At 38.1% G+C, this 20,361-nt stretch overlaps 1 protein-coding gene across 7 annotated transcripts in view; it reads right to left on the bottom strand.

The window, feature by feature from the left end:
* The window catches only part of myo16 (myosin XVI), a 375,845-nt gene that overhangs the window by 88,601 nt on the left and 266,883 nt on the right, over positions 1-20,361 (bottom strand). For all 7 annotated transcript variants that reach the window (XM_062069026.1, XM_062069027.1, XM_062069029.1 and 4 more), the window contains 3 exons: positions 17,298-17,488; positions 10,817-10,897; positions 6,638-6,843 (listed from right to left, as the gene is read on the bottom strand). In XM_062069026.1, the coding sequence (XP_061925010.1) occupies positions 6,638-6,843; positions 10,817-10,897; positions 17,298-17,488 (478 nt within the window). The remainder of the gene's footprint in view (positions 1-6,637; positions 6,844-10,816; positions 10,898-17,297; positions 17,489-20,361) is intronic.

Below are 20,361 nucleotides of genomic sequence, written 5' to 3' on the forward strand. Positions count from 1 at the left end.
ATATATATATATATATATATATATATATATATATATATATATATATATATATATATATATATATATATATATATATAGCTAGAATTCACATATATATATGAAATATCTATGAAATACTCGAGTTGGTGAATTCTAGCTGTAAATAACCACGCCCCCAACCACGCCCCCCGCCCCCAACCCCGACCAAGCACCCCCCCACCTCCCGATATTGGAGGTCTCAAGGTTGGCAAGTATGTGCCCGCGGGCACCGCGTTGGTGACCCCTGGTATATACACATTACTGATATTAAACATAATTGACGGATTATATGGACAAATTCCTTTTTAGCTACACAGACGCCACCTTCATACTTTGCTACAATTTCTTTCTTGAATTCAATCGTGTTTCTTTATAAAATGCTGGCACTCACAACTTTTTTTGACCCAAAAATGGCTTTTTAGCTACACAGACGCCACCTTCATACTTTGCTACAATTCCTTTCTTGAATTCAATCGTGTTTCTTTATAAAATGCTGGCACTCACAACTTTTTTTGACCCAAAAATGGCTTTTTAGCTACACAGACGCCACCTTCATACTTTGCTACAATTTCTTTCTTGGATTCAATCGTGTTTCTTTATAAAATGCTGGCACTCACAACTTTTTTTGACCCAAAAATGGCTTATTTCGCAGCCGCGGTCAATAAAAAAAAAAAAACACAAACACTGAGCCGAGCACGAAAAACGCAGTAGTTTGGGATGCGCAGTGTTTGGCCGGTCTGATAACTGAGATGGTCGTAGACGGGGTTACGTTTTGGTAAAAACAAGTCATTAAAAACTTGGGCTACCAAGAACCACCGAATGTTTTTTACTTTGCATTTGAATCACAGTAAAAGTCTGACATCACTGCTGTAAAAAGCGAGAGCAAGAAGATTGTGATGTGATGTTTACAATTGGGTAGTGGAAACTTTTTTTGGGGGGGGAGGTTGAGGTCATGTGATCAGCTTTGTCCTCCTTTATAATGTGTCAGGAATGTTCATGTTAATCCTTGTTACCTACTAAACCAGACAATACCAAGGGGATGAGAGCCAGGAAAGAAAGATTGGTCGTTTCTTCTAAGAATTTGCAAAAGTATGAGGGATTGTAGAGTGAGAGTGAAATATAGTCAGACAATCACATCATCCTCTCTGCTTCCCGGAAGAAAAAAATAAAAATACATTTTGCAATGGCAGAAGGAGCGTGAAGAACAAGCTGTGAAAAGTAGCAGTGTAGTTAAAAGAAAAAAAGTGTAGCAATGCAGAAAAATGGAGGACACGGAGACCTCATACGCTTTAACTCGCTGGCTAAGGTGTGCGTGTCACGCTGACATGAGAAGAAATGTGATAAAGGCGTTCATTAGCTGCCACGGACTCCCATCATTCTCCCAAAATTGAATCTATTTAAGGTCATTTTGAGCTTCCCACCACAAGCGGGGTTGCAGTGACTTTTGGATGCTGAAGATCTGACTGTCTGAAAGAGACCATTAAGGCACATGACTTCATTTACTGTACTCTGCAAAAGTCTTGGGCCCACCTCTGGCTTCCTTTGAACGTAGAAAGCCGGGGTGTATATTCACCTAAATGGCCAAACATGCACTGAGATAATTGGAGAGAGCCTCCTACTTTGCAAATTTGAACAAATTCCTTTTAATAATGATTTTGGAGTGCATGACAACGTGGAACGACGAGGCATTCAGGACACAGACAGAAAGATGCAGGCCTTTTTGAAGGGTAACAGAATACTGGACATGCATCATTTGTTCTAATGTCGTAATTAGTGTTGTCCCGACACCAATATTTTGGTATCGGTACTAAAATTATTTCGATACTTTTCAGTACTTTGATACTTTTGTAAATAAAGGGGACCACAAAAAAATTGCATTATTGGCTTTATTTTGAACAAAAAATCTTAGGGTACATTAAACATATGTTTCTTATTGCAAGTTTGTCCTTAAATAAAATAGTGAACATACAAGACAACTTGTCTTTTATTAGTAAGTAAGCAAACAAAGGCTCCTAATTTAGCTGCTGACATATGCAGTAACATATTGTGTCATTAATCATTCTATTATTTTGTCAACATTATGAGGGACAAACTGTAAAAATTGATTATTAATCTACTTGTTCATTTGCTGTTAATATCTGCTTACTTTCTCTTTTAACATGTTCTATCTACACTTCTGTTAAAATGTAATAATCACTTATTCTTCTGTTGTTTGATACTTTACATTAGTTTTGGATGATACCACAAATTTGGGTATCAATCCGATACCAAGTAGTTACAGGATCATACATTGGTCATATTCAAAGTCCTCATGTGTCCAGGGACATATCTCCTGAGTTTATAAACATAATATACATTAAAAAAAAAAACGAAAAAAGATGTGATGCCAAAAAATATCGACGTAATCATAGCAGTATCGACTAGATACGCGCTTGTATTTGGTATCATTACAGTGGATGTCAGGTGTAGATCCACCAATGCCGTTTGTTTACATTTTCACACCGGTGAACTACGGTGTGTAGTGAAACATGTTTAGCTATTCCTCGTCCTGCAGGGATGATACTCGTAAGAAACTTACTTTATTTGTCGCCATGGAGGCGAGGATTAGTGATTTAGAAGTAGCTAAAACACTGCCAACAGCGGCTGGACTTTAGCCGTTAGCTCGCTAGCCATGTCTTAAAGTGCCAGCGATGAGCATTTCAGTGTTATAACTTCACCTTTATCTTTACTTTTTAAGCCAAAATGCATTCGTTCTCCCTTTTCTATCTACACACTGTGTCTGTTTGTAAGTACTCTGTGATTGTGCGCTGCCGAACATGCTCGTCTGCTCGTAAACCAGCAATGTCACGAAGTGACGAGGGCTGGGGGCGGTGGACCTTTACTTTTCAGAGGCGGTATAGTACCGAATATAATTCATTAGTATCGCGGTACTATACTAATACCGGTATACCGTACAACCCTAATTCAAATATTGTACAATGCAGCCAGACTCAGCTTTATTTGTAGCACATTAACCTTCTGAAAACAAGTTCACATGAGGACAGTTCTGCATATTCACTTTTCCTCATAATATTACCAATTTTTTACATAACGTCTATTTTTTCTTTCTTTTTTTCAATCACAACTTTTTCCCATAATAACACAGCATTTTCTTGTCTGTTCTCTAAAAAAAACAAAAAAACGTTATATTTACTTTTTTTTCTTATGTTAAACCATTGTTCTAATAACATTATACCATATATAATAATAACTTACTTGTAATATTACACATTTTTATTGTATTATATTTTTATAATGTAATATATCTTATAACAGAAGTCCCCAAACTTTTTGACTCGGGGGCCGCATCGGGTTAAAAAAAATTGGTTGGGGGCCGGGCTGAATATATATGTATATATATATATATATATATATATATATATATATATATATATATATATGTCTTAATTAGATTATCCAAAAAATAGTGCTCGATACCGTGGTAGAGCGTAATATGTATGTGTGGGAAAAAATCACAAGACTATTTCATCTCTACAGGCCTGTTTCATGAGGGGTTTCCTCAATCCTCAGGAGATCTCCTGAGGATTGATACATATATATATATATATATATATATATATATATATACACAGGGGGGTACCGGTACTTTTCAGAGGCGTTATAGTACCGAATATGATTCATTGGTATCGCGGGACTATACTAATACTGGTATACCGTACAACCCTAGTCATAATATTACTTGGATAAAAAAAGGTTGCAATGTTACATTTTGTAAGTGCAAGAAATAGTGTCAAAGCGCTTTGAGTTCCTTAAAAAGGTAGAAAAGCGCTATACAAGTACAACCCATTTACCATTTACCAATTCAACAATTTGCTCATGCATTTGTTGACAAAGTGGTGACCCCCGCCCCATCCTTGTTTGTGAATGACTGAGCATTTCATGGAATCTACTTTCATACCCAATCATGGCACCCACCTGTTCCCAATTTGCCTGTCCACCTGTGGGATGTTCCAAATAAGTGTTTGATGAGCATTCCTCAACTTTATCAGTTTTTATTGCCACCTTTCCCAACTTCTTTGTCACGTGTTGCTGGCATCAAATTCTAAAGTTAATGATTATTTGCCCAAAAAAAAATGTTTATCAGTTTGAACATCAAAAATATGTTTTTAAGAAACATGGGAGTGTCTTATCACTTTTATGCAGATGACTGCCAAATGTATATGCCAATTTCAAAAGGCCACGGCTCCCTGACACCCCTTCTCAACTGTCTATGTGATGTCAAGGCTTGGTTAGCCCAGAATTTTTGAATAATTAATGAGGGAAAAACGGATATTTCAGTTTTTGGTCCGGCCCTCACTGACTTGGGACCATTGCAAAATTATGTGCGTCCCAAAGTCACCAGCCTTGGCGTCACTGTAGACAGCCATTTTAAATTTGACAAACAAGTCAATGGCGTTTTAAAATCGTGTTTTTATCATCTTCGTCTTTTAGCAAAGGTAAAACCATTTTTATCTTTTAACCTTTTTGAGCAAGTCGTGCATGCTTTTATTTCAAGTCGCCTGGACTACTGCAATGCACTTTATGCTGGCATTAGCCAAAAAGCTCTCTCCCGGTGCCCAGGACCAGACTTAAAACCAAGGGAGACAGGGCCTTCTCTGTGGTCGGCCCTAAACTCTGGAACACTCTGCCCCTCCATGTTCAAACTGCTTCCACAGTGGAGTGTTTTAAGTCTCGTCTTAAGACCCACTTTTATTCCTTGGCTTTTAACACAACGTGAGTTGTGTGGTCTTCTGTCCTCTGTTGTCCTGTGTGTTTTTTTTAATACATTTTGATGTCTATTTTACTGTTTTAATTGGTTTTACCCTTTAAAATCGTTTTTAATCATATTTTTTTTTTTATATTGTCTCTGTATTGGTTTTCTATTCATTTATTCTTTGTTTTTATTTAGTCATTGGTGTAGCATAATATTGTTTTTAATATTGTTTTTAATATTGTTTTTAACATGGCTGTGCAGCACTTTGGAAACATTCTTGTTGTGTAAATGTGCTATATAAATAAAGTGGATTGGATTGGATTGGACAGGACAAAAAAAAAAGAAATGTTACCCCTTTCAGAGATTACATTTAGTTCCTGTAACTTTCTGTCTGTAAAATACATCTTTTTATTAGCATTTAGGAAATCTAGTGACAATATTTCATGAATAATATCCTTAGATTAACATTCTTAATAAATGGCAGTAAAATAAGAACACATCTGATTGAGGAGTCAAGAGTCTTACAACCTGGTATTTACACATTGTGTGGCGTTGGGGTTGTCCGACTTTTTGTGTGGTCGTAAACGCAGCACTGGCTAAGTGCCATGAGTGCGTGTGTTGGTGCAGGTGAGACAGAGCGAGCGTCTTTTGTTGATATGACGGATGACAAAGTTGGTTTAAGCCTGGTTTGTATGGCAAAAAATTACCAGTTTTTATAGACAAAAGTTTTTTTTACTCATGTTTTTGGTGTGGTTACAAACAGTTTTGCTCAATAAAGTGATTGATGGAATTCCTGTCCGTAAAGTGTCTCGACAGACGATAATTGAACTGTGTCGACAAAGATTGTTTTATTTATTGGGGCCACTCTTGTTGTTACTTGTCACTCACAGAGTTGCATTGCAAAATCATACAGAATAAATTGTAATGTGTTTATTTTGTTTAAAGTTCAGATGGGATTTTTGATTTTCTGCGCGGCATTAATTTGCTGTGCGCAGAGGACGCGTGAGCACTGCGCTATTGCGCAGGCGCGCACCTTAGAGGGAACGTTGCTAACGCTTAAACCAAAAATAAACAAAAGGTGAGTGCCGCTAAGAAAAAGCATTGAAGCTTAGGGATGGCTATGCAATACGAAGCTAAAACTGAACTACCTGCAAAGTAAACAAAACAGAATGCTGGACGACAGCAAAGACTTACAGCGTGAAGAGCAGACGGCGTCCACAAAGTACATCCGTACATGACATGACAATCAACACCAAAATAGGAGCGCAAGACAAGAACTAAAACACTACACACAGGAAAACACCAAAAAACTCAAAATAAGTCATGGCGTGATGTGGCAGGTCGTGACAGTACACCTACTTTGAGACAAGAGCTATAGTGATTGGTTATGGTTTAAAGTCATATCCAACAATTGCGAGAATGACTTTTTACTGTAAATATTGGCTGCTGAGTTTCATTTTTTAATGTTTTCTGCTGGTGGTGTGCCTCAGGATTTTTTCAATGACAAAAATGTGCCTTGGCTCAGAAAAGGTTGAAAAACACTGGATTAGGACACCTGATTCTGATCATTTGGATGTGTGGCCAAATACTTTTAGCAATATAGTGTAGATACAGAAAAAAATATTCGTATTAAGCTGACGAATCAGTTCTTCAGCTTCCAAGGACCAAGAAGAAGCTTGCTAACTAGTAAAGCCATGGGCAAACCAACACAACACGACTCTTCAAAAACAATTGGGCCTTGGCGGAGGTCTGCGCTCTACTGAGTCTCATCTAAGATGCAGATATGGAAGCTTAGTTCCTCGATCCTTGGGGATATACTGTATGTCTGCCACGCACACACACGCAAACACAAACACACACACTGACCTGCTGATGAAGCCCACAAAGGACAGGCGTACGGGGTAGCCATAACGGATGGTGCGCACCATGTCAAGCACGCCGACATGACGCAGCCGGGCAGACACGTGGGTGCTGTCGAAAGCGTCGGGTTGAATGCCGGCATTTGGACGCACGCACTCCACAAAGTGGGCCGTGGAAGCCTGCAGCTTTACGATTATATCCGACAAGGAATTCTGTGAAGAACAAGAAACAAGTGAAAAGGTGCCATTGGCTGATTTGCTGTAACAAGACAGGAATTTGCTCTGTGATATGTAATAAAACACGCTTACTTTCCTCAAGGCCCTTCTTTGTGGCAAACACTCTTTGACGTCTTTCTTTTTTGTAAAGCTCTAACTTTTTTTTATTTTTTTATCTCGGGTCCCTGAAGTCAGAAATGCCTGATGCTGCAATCAGAATTTACAATCTTACACCCAAAGGCAAAGTTTATCAAATGACGAAAAATATATTGTTACGAAACTTTTGAGTGAAAAAAGTCTCATGAGAACAAGTTGTAATTTGAGAAAAAAATACGATTGAGAATTTGTTTGGGAAAAAACAAGAAAAAAAAGTCATAATATTTGGAAAGTCAGAATTACGAGAAAAAGTTGTAAAGTTATGGGAAAAAATGTACACTATTACAAAATATTTTTCACGTCCGTTGTGTCCTTGGGCAAGACACTTCACCCTTGCTCCTGATGGCTGCTGGTTAGCGCCTTGCATGGCAGCTCCCGCCATCAGTGTGTGAATGTGTGTGTGAATGGATGAATGTGGAAATACTGTCAAAGCGCTTTGAGTACCTTGAAGGTAGAAAAGCGCTATACAAGTATAACCCATTTATCATTTATTTATTTATTATTTTACTAAAGTCAGAGTAATTCAAGTAAAGTAAAAATGTCACGGTATTAATTGAAATGTTGCAATGTTAAGAAAAAAAAGCAGCAGAATTACAAAAAAAAAGTTAAAATGGTACAAACAAGTGGCAATATTACTAGAATAAAGTGAGTATTCTGAGAAAAGTCATGTTGATTGCAATATTAGGAGAAAATATAAACAACATATTATAAGAAAATAAAAAAAGTTTCCAAAAATAAGAAAAAAAAAAAAGTACAAACATGTCGGAATATTACTGCTTTTACAAAGAGGTCGAAGTATTCCAAAAAGTATGAGTATTGCTAGGATAAAGTCGGAGTATTTCGAGAAAAGTCATATTAGTCGCGATATTACGAGAAAACATAAGGGAAATAACACAAGAAAAAATAAAAAGTTGCTATGTTACGAGAAAAAATAAGTAGAAAAAATTGGAGTATTACTACAATATTCTCTGAGTATTACGAGAAGGCATTATGCTAGTCACAACACTAAGAGAAAAAAAATATGATAAATTATGAAAAAAATAGAAAAAGTCAATAAAGTCGGAGTATTACAAGGAGGAAAAAAGTTGCAATGTTAACAGTAAATGTTTTATTACATGGTGAAATAATACAAATAAAAGTGCTATTATGATGCAAGAATGCCCTAGAAATAAAATCCGATAAAAAAAGTTGTAACATTAGGAGTCATAGTGGTTCGGCAAAAATATTTTAAATGGTAATATATCACGAGAAAAAGTTACATACGCAAAATTATGAGAAAAAAGATCACGATGTGTGGGGAAAAAAGTCCTAGCATGACGAGAAAATGTTATTACCATAAAAAAGTTGGAATATTGTGAGGAAAAAAATGTGTTCAATTCAAGAAAAATCTAAGTTATATTATTTAAAATATGGTACTGTTAAGAGATAAATGTCATTTTACAATATTAAAAAAAAAAAAATCTGTAATAGTTTTAGTGAGGGAATGTGATCATCATTGGCGTCAATCAAGCAAGTGGATGTTCATGCATTGAATAATTATCACTTTTTTCTAGTAAAACCACAACAATGGTTGTGTTTCCTTTGTCGTCGCACGCATTTTAAAACCCTCATGCTTCGCCTCGTCTTCAAACGTCAACCTCACGCTCTTCATATCTTACGATCTCCAGCCCCCCCCCACCCCTTCCCGGCCTGAAAAGCGTCATCGCCAGCCCTCAGGTGGCTGAATATGCGCACGCCGTCAGGATTGGCAGGAAGCTTGCAGACGTCACAGAGCGCTTGTTGTCCATTGTTCATTCATTCATGAGAAGGGCTTCAAGCGTGGTGCAGCTTCATTCTTCCACCTACTCTCAACAGCACACACACACACACACACACACACACACACACACACACCACCCCTCCTACTTCTCCCGACGGGACCACGCGCCCACAAGGCCGATGTGATTGTGCAACACACTGGCCTCATTCAAAGCGCAGAAACGTCTTTCTCTGAGGCAAATTCTGCAGACAGGCGTCATCTTCGAGCACCTTCGCTGCGTGGACTACTATTATTGTGGTCATATAGTTAGCACGTCATTGTGCATCATATGTCTCTATTTCCGTATGAACTCAAAGATTAATGCGAGGAGGGCTATTCTTGGAAGGAAACAGATTATTTGAAAACCACCATTGTTAATGTGGTAGTTGCGTAAGGTTTGCATTGAATATTATATCCTTAAAGGCCTACTGAAATGATTTTTTTTTATTTAAACGGGGATAGCAGATCTATTCTATGTGTCATACTTGATCATTTCGCGATATTGCCATATTTTTGCTGAAAGGATTTAGTATAGAACAACGACGATAAAGATTGCAACTTTTGGTATCTGATAAAAAAAAGGCTTGCACCTACCGGAAGTAGCGTGACGTAGTCAGTTGAACATATACGCAAAGTTCCCTATTGTTTACAATGATGGCCGCATGAAGTGAGAGAGATTCGGACCGAGAAAGCGACAATTTCCCCATTAATTTGAGCGAGGATGAAAGATTTGTGGATGAGTAAAGTGCAAGTGAAGGACTAGTGGGGAGTTGAAGCTATTCAGATAGGGAAGATGCTGTGAGAGCCGGGGGTGACCTGATATTCAGCTGGGAATGACTACAACAGTAAATAAACACAAGACATATATATACTCTATTAGCCACAACACAACCAGGCTTATATTTAATATGCCACAAATTAATCCTGCATAAAAACACCTGCGTGTTTGTTATGCTAGCTCCTAGCTCCTCTGCTAGCTCCTAGCTCCATAGAACACGCCAATACAATTCAAACACCTGATCAACACACACAATCACTCAGCCCAAAAGACCGTTCACCTAACCCAAGGTTCATAAAGCTTATATATTTTTAAAAAGTTACGTACGTGACGCGCACGTACGGTACGGTACGTGTTATGCTAGCTCCTAGCTCCTCTGCTAGCTCCTAGCTCCATAGAACACGCCAATACAATTCAAACACATGATCAACACACACAATCACTCAGCCCAAAAGACCGTTCACCTAACCCAAGGTTCATAAAGCTTACATATTTTAAAAAAGTTACGTACATACGCAAAAAAAAGCCAAAGCTGCATACTCACAGTAGCACGTCTGCGTCTTTGTCATCCAAATCAAAGTAATCCTGGTAAGAGTCTGTGTTGTCCCAGTTCTCTACAGGCGTCTGTGTATCCAAGTCAAAAGTCCTCCTGGTTAGAGTCTCTGTTATCCGAGTTCTTCCATCTTGACTGCATCTTTCGGGAATGTAAACAAAGAAGCGCCGGCTGTGTACTGTTGTTGCTGACTACGTTCGAAAAATACGTCCATTTCGCACCGACAACTTTCTTCTTTGCTTGCTCGGCTTCCTTCTCCATAATGCAATGAACATGATTGCAACAGATTCACGAACACAGATGTCCAGAATACTGTGGAATTATGAAATGAAAACAGAGCTTTTTCGTATTGGCTTCAATGTGGAAGGCATACCCGTGTTCGCCGGTCTACGTCACGCGCATACGTCATCCTCAGAGGCGTTTCGAACCGGAAGTTTAGCGGCAAATTTAAAATGTCACTTTATAAGTTAACCCGGCCGTATTGGCATGTGTTATAATGTTAAGATTTCATCATTGATATATAAACTATCAGACTGCGTGGTCGGTAGTAGTGGGTTTCAGTAGGCCTTTAACCTGCAGTGGATAGTATCTATTATCTAAAAATAATAGCCCTGTTGTGAAAAAAAGACAAACGTCTACATACACCTGTAGATGCATTAGTGACAGGGTGAGGAACATCCGTTACCCTCAGCTGGAGCGCCACTGTGATGGGCCCACACCGTTCTAGTCGCTGCAGGAAGGAGCTGGAGCCTTTCTTCTTTAGCATCTGACAATTAAAACAAGATCAAATAAAAGACAGATGAGTGTGTAATTTCCAACACACTTTAAAGCTACCATATAAGAGAATTTGACCTTAGAGAAGGGGTGTCCAAACTTTTTGACTGGGGGCCACATTGGGCCAAACCAGTGGGCCCCCAAACTACGGCCCGCCAAAGTCCAAAATCCGGCCCGTGGGAAGTCACGAGTAAAAAAAATAAATACAAAAATAAAATATATATTTATATATATATAAATACAGTCGCGATCAAAAGTTGACATACACTTGTAAAGAACATAATGTCATGGCTGTCTTGAGTTTCCAATCATTTCTACAACTCTTATTTTTTTGTGATAGAGTGATTGGAGCACATACTTTTTGGTCACAAAAAAATATTCGTGAATTTTGGTTCTTTTATGAATTTACTATGGGTCTACTGAAAATGTGACCAAATCTGCTGAGTCAAAAGTATACATACAGCAATGTTAATATTTGGTTACATGTCCCTTGGCAAGTTTCACTGCAATAAGGTGCTTTTGGTAGCCAACCACAAGCTTCTGGTTGAAATTTTGACCACTCCTCTTGACAGAATTGGTGCAAATCAGCTAAATGTGTTGGTTTTCTGACATGGACTTGTTTCTTCAGCATTGTCCACACGTTTAAGTCAGGACTTTGGGAAGGACATTCTAAAAACCTTAATTCTAGCCTTATTTAGCCATTCCTTTACCACTTTTGACGTGTGTTTGGGGTCATTGTCCTGTTGGAACACCCAACTGCGCCAAAGACCCAACCTCCGGGCTGATGATTTTAGGTTGTCCTGAAGAATTTGGAGGAAATCCTCCTTTTTCATTGTCCCATTTACTCTCTGTAAAGCACCAGTTCCATTGGCAGCAAAACAGGCCCGGAGCATAATACTACCACCACCATGCTTGACGGTAGGGATGGTGTTCCTGGGATTAAAGGCCTCACCTTTTCTCCTGGAGGAAAGTTCTGTGGTTAGATGAAACAAAAATTGAGCTGATTGGCCACAATACCCAGCAATATGTTTGGAGGAGAAAAGGTGAGGCCTTTAATCCCAGGAACACCATCCCTACCGTCAAGCATGGTGGTGGTAGTATTACGCTCTGGGCCTGTTTTGCTGCCAATGGAACTGGTGCTTTACAGAGAGTAAATGGGACAATGAAAAAGGAAGATTACCTCCAAATTCTTCAGGACAACCTAAAATCATCAGCCCGGAGGTTGGGTCTTGGGAGCAGTTGGGTGTTCCAACAGGACAATGACAAAAAACAAGTCCATGTCAGTAAACCAACACATTTAGCTGAACTGCACCAATTTTGTCAAGAGGAGTGGTCAAAAATTCCACCAGAAGCTTGCCAGAAGCTTGTGGATGGCTACCAAAAGTGCCTTATTGCAGTGAAACTTGCCAAGGGACATGTAACCACATATTAACATTGCTGTATGTATACTTTTGACCCAGGAGATTTGGTCATATTTTCAGTAGACCCATAAAAAATTCATAAAAGTACCAAACTTCATACATTTTTTTGTGACCAACAAGTATGTGCTCCAATCACTCTATCACAAAAAAATAAGAGTTGTAGAAATTATTGGAAACTAAAGACAGCCATGACTTTTGACCACAACTGTATATATGTGGGTGTGTTTACATACTATAATAATATAATACATATATAATTAATAATTATTATAAGCGAATATTAAGAGTATGTGAAAGTTCAACTCCTACCTTGTTTACTTCCATGACAGCCTCTTTAAAGCTTTGTAATCAATCAGAAATATCACGCAGCTAAAAGTCAAACATGGATATGGGACAATATCCACAAAGGTCAGTGAGCAGGTTGTGTTATGTGTGACCATGTGTGTTGACTTTTTGTGCTGATTGAAATTTTTTTTTCTGCACCATGACTAGGAAAGGTTGTTTGGATTGGGTCAAATAAGTAAATGCTGTGCTTGTGACGTCTAGAAAGTACACATGATCACTGACCTGAGTATCTGGTGGTATCAGTTGCCACCTGTCAGTTTCCTGAGTATTTAAATTTAATATGAAAACACCTCTTACTGAAATTGAACTCGTGTCGTCGTCTCGCGGGCAAAATTGAAGATGGCGGCGGGCCGCATTTGGCCCTCGGGCCTTGGTTTGGACACCTCTGCCTTAGACCATCATTTAGATTATACACTGAAAGGACAATGGAGTTTACCCAAAATGTTCCAGAAAAATATGTATCAATACGCTTGATTAGAATGTTACTTAAAACTTTTAGTTTGAGTCTGGAACAGATTGTTTATTACATGAAACGTTCCACTGTGTTAACTACAAAGGCTAGCGAAAGCAAACAACCTTAGACTACCTCAATATCATGCAAAGGGACTACTAAAAAATACGAAGGCCTAGAGAACAATAATCTAATGTCCCAACCTCAGCATCCGCCGTACCAAATCCTGCGTCCATCCGATGGCAAGCGGAACAATGAGTTTCACATGCTTTTTCAGCCTGACTCCACACATGGCATTTATTGTGTGTGATTACCGTATACCCAGCTGCACATTACCTAGTGTTATCCCTATGAGGCTGCATATGCAGCACGATCCTCATGTGAACTTGTGTTCTAGAAGGATAATGAGTTACATATAGAGCAGAGTCTGGCTACCAGAACATTTTACTTTACGTTACTTTACCAAGAAAAAGTCGGAATCCTACAGAAAAAAGTTGTATTATATGGTGGGAAAAAAATCTTAATATTGAGAAAAATGTTTAGAAAAGAAAATCAATATTTCAGAAGAAAGGAGTAATGTTCCAAGAAAACAAGTTGTAACATTATTAGAATAGAGTCAGAATATTATGAAAAAGGGGTTAACATTAAAAGGGAAAAAAAGTCACTACTCAAGTAATGTCCGCATATGTGTCAGGGAGGGAAGTAATACTTAGGAAGTCGTAACATTACAAAACAAATGTGTAGTATTACAAGAATAAAGTGGCAATTTTAATATAGTTATGAGAAAAACGTAGTATTACCAGTAAAATGTGTAATATAACAAGGATAAAGTTGTATTTTTATTTTTAATTTTTATTACTAAAACATGGTCTGATGTTATAGGAGAGGGGTCCTCAATCTACGGCTCGCAGGCCAAATCCGGCCTGCCAGCGTACAAAATCCGGTTAAGGTAAAAAAAATAAAACATACAAAAAATAAAAAAAAATAATATATATATATATATATATATATATATATATATATATATATATATATATATATATATATATATATATATATATATATATATATATATATATATATGTATATATATATGTACACATATATATATACATATATATATATATATATATTATTTTTTAAAATGAGAGACAATGGTATGCGGTCAGGCTTAGGCCTGACTCAGGGAAAAGGACGACCCTGCCATGCAGAGTCCAACAGGATGAGGAGGGTATGGCATGGAGGGGGGTGTACCTGGGACGCTAGGTACATCGTTGAGCCCTCTGGAGACGTCGTGGGCTTCAATCAACGAAACGTCGATGAAGCAGGGTGCCCACCCGAAGACCCCAATGACATACTTACCCTCCCTTTCACCACTCCACACCGACTGCTACCGTCAAGATTGTTCCTACTTACCAAAGGGATTGAAACATCTAGTTCTATTTGCTTTACTAATATATATTATTTTTTAAATCTGTCTTTTCTAAGCCATTTTCTACCGCTTGTTACTCTCGGTGTCTCCTAGTCGCTCAGGCAAATCATATTGTCTAAAAATCCCATCGATAACGTGACATCATCGCGCTCAGAATATATATATGTATATATATATAGTCGAGGTTTCTGTGGTTTATCCGTTATACGGTGCTCAATTCCGTGGTAGAGCGGAATATACGTTAGGTCAGGAAAAAACACAGGAGGCTATATCATCCTGTTTCGCAGGTTTATAAATCTCCTGACTAGCAGGGAAACCTGCGAAACAGGCTTGTAGGGATTATATAGCGTCTTGTGTTTTTTCCTGACTAAACATGTGTATATATATATATATATGTATATATATATATATATATATATATATATATATATATATATTATATATATATATATATATATATATATATATTCAGCCCGGCCCCCAACCAATTTTTTTTAACCCGATGCGGCCCCCGAGTCAAAAAGTTTGGGGACTTCTGTTATAAGATATATTACATTATAAAAATATAATACAATAAAAATGTGTAATATTACAAGTAAGTTATTATTATATATGGTATAATGTTATTAGAACAATGGTTTAACATAAGAAAAAAAGTAAATATAACGTTTTTTTGTTTTTTTTAGAGAACAGACAAGAAAATGCTGTGTTATTTTGGGAAAAAGTTGTGATTGAAAAAAAGAAAGAAAAAAATAGACGTTATGTAAAAAATTGGTAATATTATGAGGAAAAGTGAATATGCAGAACTGTCCTCATGTGAACTTGTTTTCAGAAAGTTAATGTGCTACAAATAAAGCTGAGTCTGGCTGCATTGTACAATATTTGAATTAGGGTTGTACGGTATACCGGTATTAGTATAGTACCGCGATACTAATGAATTATATTCGGTACTATACCGCCTCTGAAAAGTAAAGGTCCACCGCCCCCAGCCCTCGTCACGTCGTGACATTGCTGGTTTACGAGCAGACGAGCATGTTCGGCAGCGCACAATCACAGAGTACTTACAAACAGACACACTGTGTGGATAGAAAAGGGAGAACGAATGCATTTTGGCTTAAAAAGTAAAGATAAAGGTGAAGTTATAACACTGAAATGCTCATCGCTGGCACTTTAAGACATGGCTAGCGAGCTAGCGGCTAAAGTCCAGCCGCTGTTGGCAGTGTTTTAGCTACTTCTAAATCACTAATCCTCGCCTCCATGGCGACAAATTCCTGCAGGACGAGGAATAGCTAAACATGTTTCACTACACACCGTAGCTCACCGGCGTCAAAATGTAAACAAACACCATTGGTGGATCTACACCTGACATCCACTTTAATGATACCAAATACAAGAGTGTATCTATTCAATAATACTATGATTACGTAGATATTTTTTGGCATCACAACATCTTCTTTCATTTTTTCAAAATGTACATTATGTTTATAAACTCAGGAAATATGTCCCTGGACACATGAGGACTTTGAATATGACCAATGTATGATCCTGTAACTACTTGGTATCGGATTGATACCCAAATTTGTGGTATCATCCAAAACTAATGTTAAGCATCCAAACAACAGAAGAATAAATGATTATTACATTTTAACAGAAGTGTAGATAGAACATGTTAAAAGACAAAGTAAGCAGACATTAACAGTAAATGAGCAAGTAGATTAATAATAAATGTTTACAGTTTGTCCCTTATAATGTTGACAAAATAATAGAATGATAAATGACACAATATGTTACTGTATACATCAGCAGACTAACTTACTTACTACTAAAAGACAAGTTGTCTTGTATGTTCACTATTTTAATTAAGGACAAACTTGCAATAAGAAACATATGTTTAATGTGCCCTAAGATTTTTTGTTAAAATAAAGCCAATAATGCAATAATAGAATATTTAGAAAAGTATCGCAATAATTTTAGTACCGGTACTAAAATATTGGTATTGGGACAACACTAATTTGAATTACAGCATTACTTCACTTTCTTACTTTAGAGAGGGAAAAGTTGGAACACTACAAGAAAAAAATGTTACATAGGGAAATACTATTGAATAACATTTAAAAAAGGAAAAATATTAGAAAATAAGTTGTATCCTAATATTGTTAGGATAACATTAGAATATTACGAGAAAAAATATTTAAAGTTTAGGGGATAAAAACTGACAATATTGCAGGAAAAAGTTGTAATGGTACAAGAAAAAGGTTGTATCACCACTCGAATAAGGTCCACATATTACAAGAAGTGAAATATTGTACAAAAATGTGTAATATTAGAATACAAATTTTCAAGGAGAAAAAAGACAGCGTAATATTACATTGATTCACTAAATGCTCAAGTTGATGATTTTTGTTATGATCAAATGCCACAGGAAATGTTCTCTCTAATAATGACTGTGTTATGCATACATGGGTTGTCGGGTTTCTTTGTCAGCGCAGAATCGTACAAACAAATCCAATTCCCAGAGGTTTATAAATAGCCTGTGGTGGGAAGTAGTTGAAATTGGACCACTGTGTTTTTCTGTCTAAAAATATGATCCCTGTGTTCCCATTGATTGGCGTCACGGTCGTCCGTCTAATCGTTACAACGAGCTTATGACTGGTTATGTAATAGAACTACTCCAGCTCATCAACCTAGAGATCAACACGCTTAACAAGCCTTGTAACCACAGTGTGTGACCATCCTGCTATACCTTGTCAAGGTCATGGTACCCTCGGTGTGGTTGGGGAGCACCGATGAAAGCGCCTGTTGGTGGCGTCCTTTGCAGAAGCAGAGCGGCTTTGGAACCCCTCAGGCCGACACGGCCATGAGCTGCTGGTACCAGAGAACCAGTATGGGTCACTTTGGACCGGAAGAGCTGCTGCAGTAACACACTGTCGCTGGCTGCAAGGCACACAGGAAAAGAAATAGGATTGAAAAGTGGTGGAAATAAAGGGGTGGATGAATGACTGGAGAATACCTTTGTCTAATTCAAACATACACAGAAACATCTTGATCGGCTGGAAGAAACATGCAAAAGCTGTAGTCTGACCGAAAAATACTTGAGGACAATGACGAACAATGAAAAATATGCCAGTTGGACTGAAAACACTGTTGTCTGACTAGAGGAAAAACATGTAAGTTAGACTCAAAGAGAAACAAAAACACTTTAAGATGACTGGAAGTCCAAATAAAAAATACAGAAGCGGCTGAGTTCAACTGAAAAATACCCAGAAATACCTTAGCCCGACTAAAAGATCCCCAGGAACATCTGAGTCTGACTGAAAAAGACTTAAAAACACTTTATTCTGCCTAAAAGATCCCCATAAAAAATAAAAAAATAAAAGATTGATGGAAACACCTTAGTCCGGGGGTCGGCAACCCGCGGCTCTAGAGCCGCATGCGGCTCTTTAGCGCCGCCCTAGTGGCTCTCTGGAGATTTTTCAAAAATGTATGAAGAATGGAAAAAGATGAGGGGGAAAAAAATCTATTTTTTTGTTTTAGTATGGTTTCTGAAGGAGGACAAACATGACACAAACCTCCCTAATTGTTATAAAGCACACTGTTTATATTAAACATGCTTCACTGATTCGAGTATTTGGCGAGCGCCGTTTTGTCCTACTTATTTTGGCGGTCCTTGAACTCACCGTATAGTTTGTTTACATGTATTGATTGATATAACTGGTATAACTTTCTCCGACTTTCTAGGACGTGTTTTATGCCACTTTTTCTGTCTCATTTTGTCCACCACACTTTTAACGTTGTGCATGAGTGCACAAAGGTGAGTTTTGTTGATGTTATTGACTTGTGTGGACTGCTAATCAGACATATTTGGTCACTGCATGACTGCAAGCTAATCGATGCTAACATGCTATTTAGGCTAGCGATGTGTACATATTGCATCATTATGCCTCATTTGTAGCTATATTTGAGCTCATTTAGTTTCCTTTAAGTCCTCTTAATTACATTTATATCTCATGACACATGTAATATGGCTTTTAATTTTTTGCGGCTCCAGACGGATTTGTTTTTGTATTTTTGGTCCAATATGGCTCTTTCAACATTTTGGGTTGCCGACCCCTGCCTTAGTCCAACTGAAAGAGACACAAACACCTTAGTCCGACTAAAAGATTCACATAAACTCTGTAGTACGACTGAAAGATTCTCAAACCAGGTAGTGCGACTAAAAGATTCACAGAAACACCTTAGTACGACTAAAACATTCACAGAAACACCTTAGTACAACCCTAAAAGGTACACAAACACCATTGTGCGACTAAAAAAAGCACAGGAAACACCTTAGAATGACTAAAATCCAGAGAAACACCTTAGTTTGATTAGAAGATTCACAGTAACACCTTAGTCTGACTAAAAGATTCACGTAAACCCTGTAGTACGACTAAAAGATTGACATGAACCCTGTAGTACGACTGAAAGATTCTCAAACCAGGTAGTGCGACTAAAGCATTCACAGAAGCACCTTAGTACGACTAAAAGATTCACAGAAACGCCTTAGTACGACCAACAGGTACACATAAACACCTTTGTGCGACTAAAAGAAGCAAATAAACACATTGGAATGACTAAAATCCAGAGAACCACCTTAGTTTGATTAAAAGTTCCACAGTAACACCTTAGTCTGACTAAAAGAGTCACGTAACTCCTGTAGTATGACTAAAAGATTTACAAACCCGGTAATACGATAAAAAAATTCCCAGAAACACCTCAGTCTGACTAAAAAATTGACAGAAACACCTTAGCACTACTAAAAAAATTCACAAAACCTGTAGTACGACTAAAAGAGTCACAGAAACACCTTAGTCCGACTAAAAGATCGATGGAAACACCTTAGTACGATTAAAAGATCCACAAATCACCTTAGTACGACTAATAGATCTGTAACGTGGAGGTCGCATGGTCATGCGCGGATTGTTCTTCCAAGCGATGCAGCAGGAACTCCGGAGACAAAGGTGCAGGTAGGAAATGATTTATTCCAATAAATCATTCAAAAGAAATACAAAAACGAACAAAACAAGTGTGCCTATAGCACGGGAAGCTAACGGAATAGCTCACAAGGAAAACAAAGCATATGCACAAGAAAACTCAAAAGGCAAAGCTTTGTTCGGGAATCCAGAGTAACACACGTAACTGTTGCATGAGAGCAAACAAAAGCACCAGACTGAGTGAAGCGACAGGCAGGACTAAATAGCTCTCTGATTAGTGCCCGGGACAGGTGAATCAGAGGCAGGTGAAAACAATCAGCACCCATGGCAACCTAGAAAGGGGTGCTGAAACAGAACTTAAACCACAAGTGAATCACGGCCTAAATAAACGTAAACAAACTATGATCCGGGCAACGGGTCATAACAAGATCCATAGAAACACCTTAATGTTACTCAAAGAGCCATAGAAACGCCTTAGTACAACTAAAAGATGTACAGAAACACCTTAGTCCGACTGGAAGTTTAAGTGCTTTTAACAAATATTTATTATTACTTGATTAATATCTATGTCATTTGACTGATTTCATACTTGCCAACCCTCCCGAATTTCCCGGGAGACTCCCGAATTTCAGTGCCTCTCTCGAAAATCTCCCGGGACAACCATCCTCCCGAATTTCTCCCGATTTCAGCCGGACTTAAGGCACGCCCCCTCCAGGTCCGTGCGGACCTGAGTGAGGACGGCCTGTTGTCATGTCCGCTTGGCCAACCAAAGAGTAACCACAGAACACTAGACCGTATAGCAGTGGTCCCCAACCACCGGTACCGGTCCGTGAA

This window comes from Entelurus aequoreus, linkage group LG14 (genome assembly GCF_033978785.1).
Source record: "Entelurus aequoreus isolate RoL-2023_Sb linkage group LG14, RoL_Eaeq_v1.1, whole genome shotgun sequence".
Lineage (NCBI taxonomy): Eukaryota > Metazoa > Chordata > Actinopteri > Syngnathiformes > Syngnathidae > Entelurus > Entelurus aequoreus.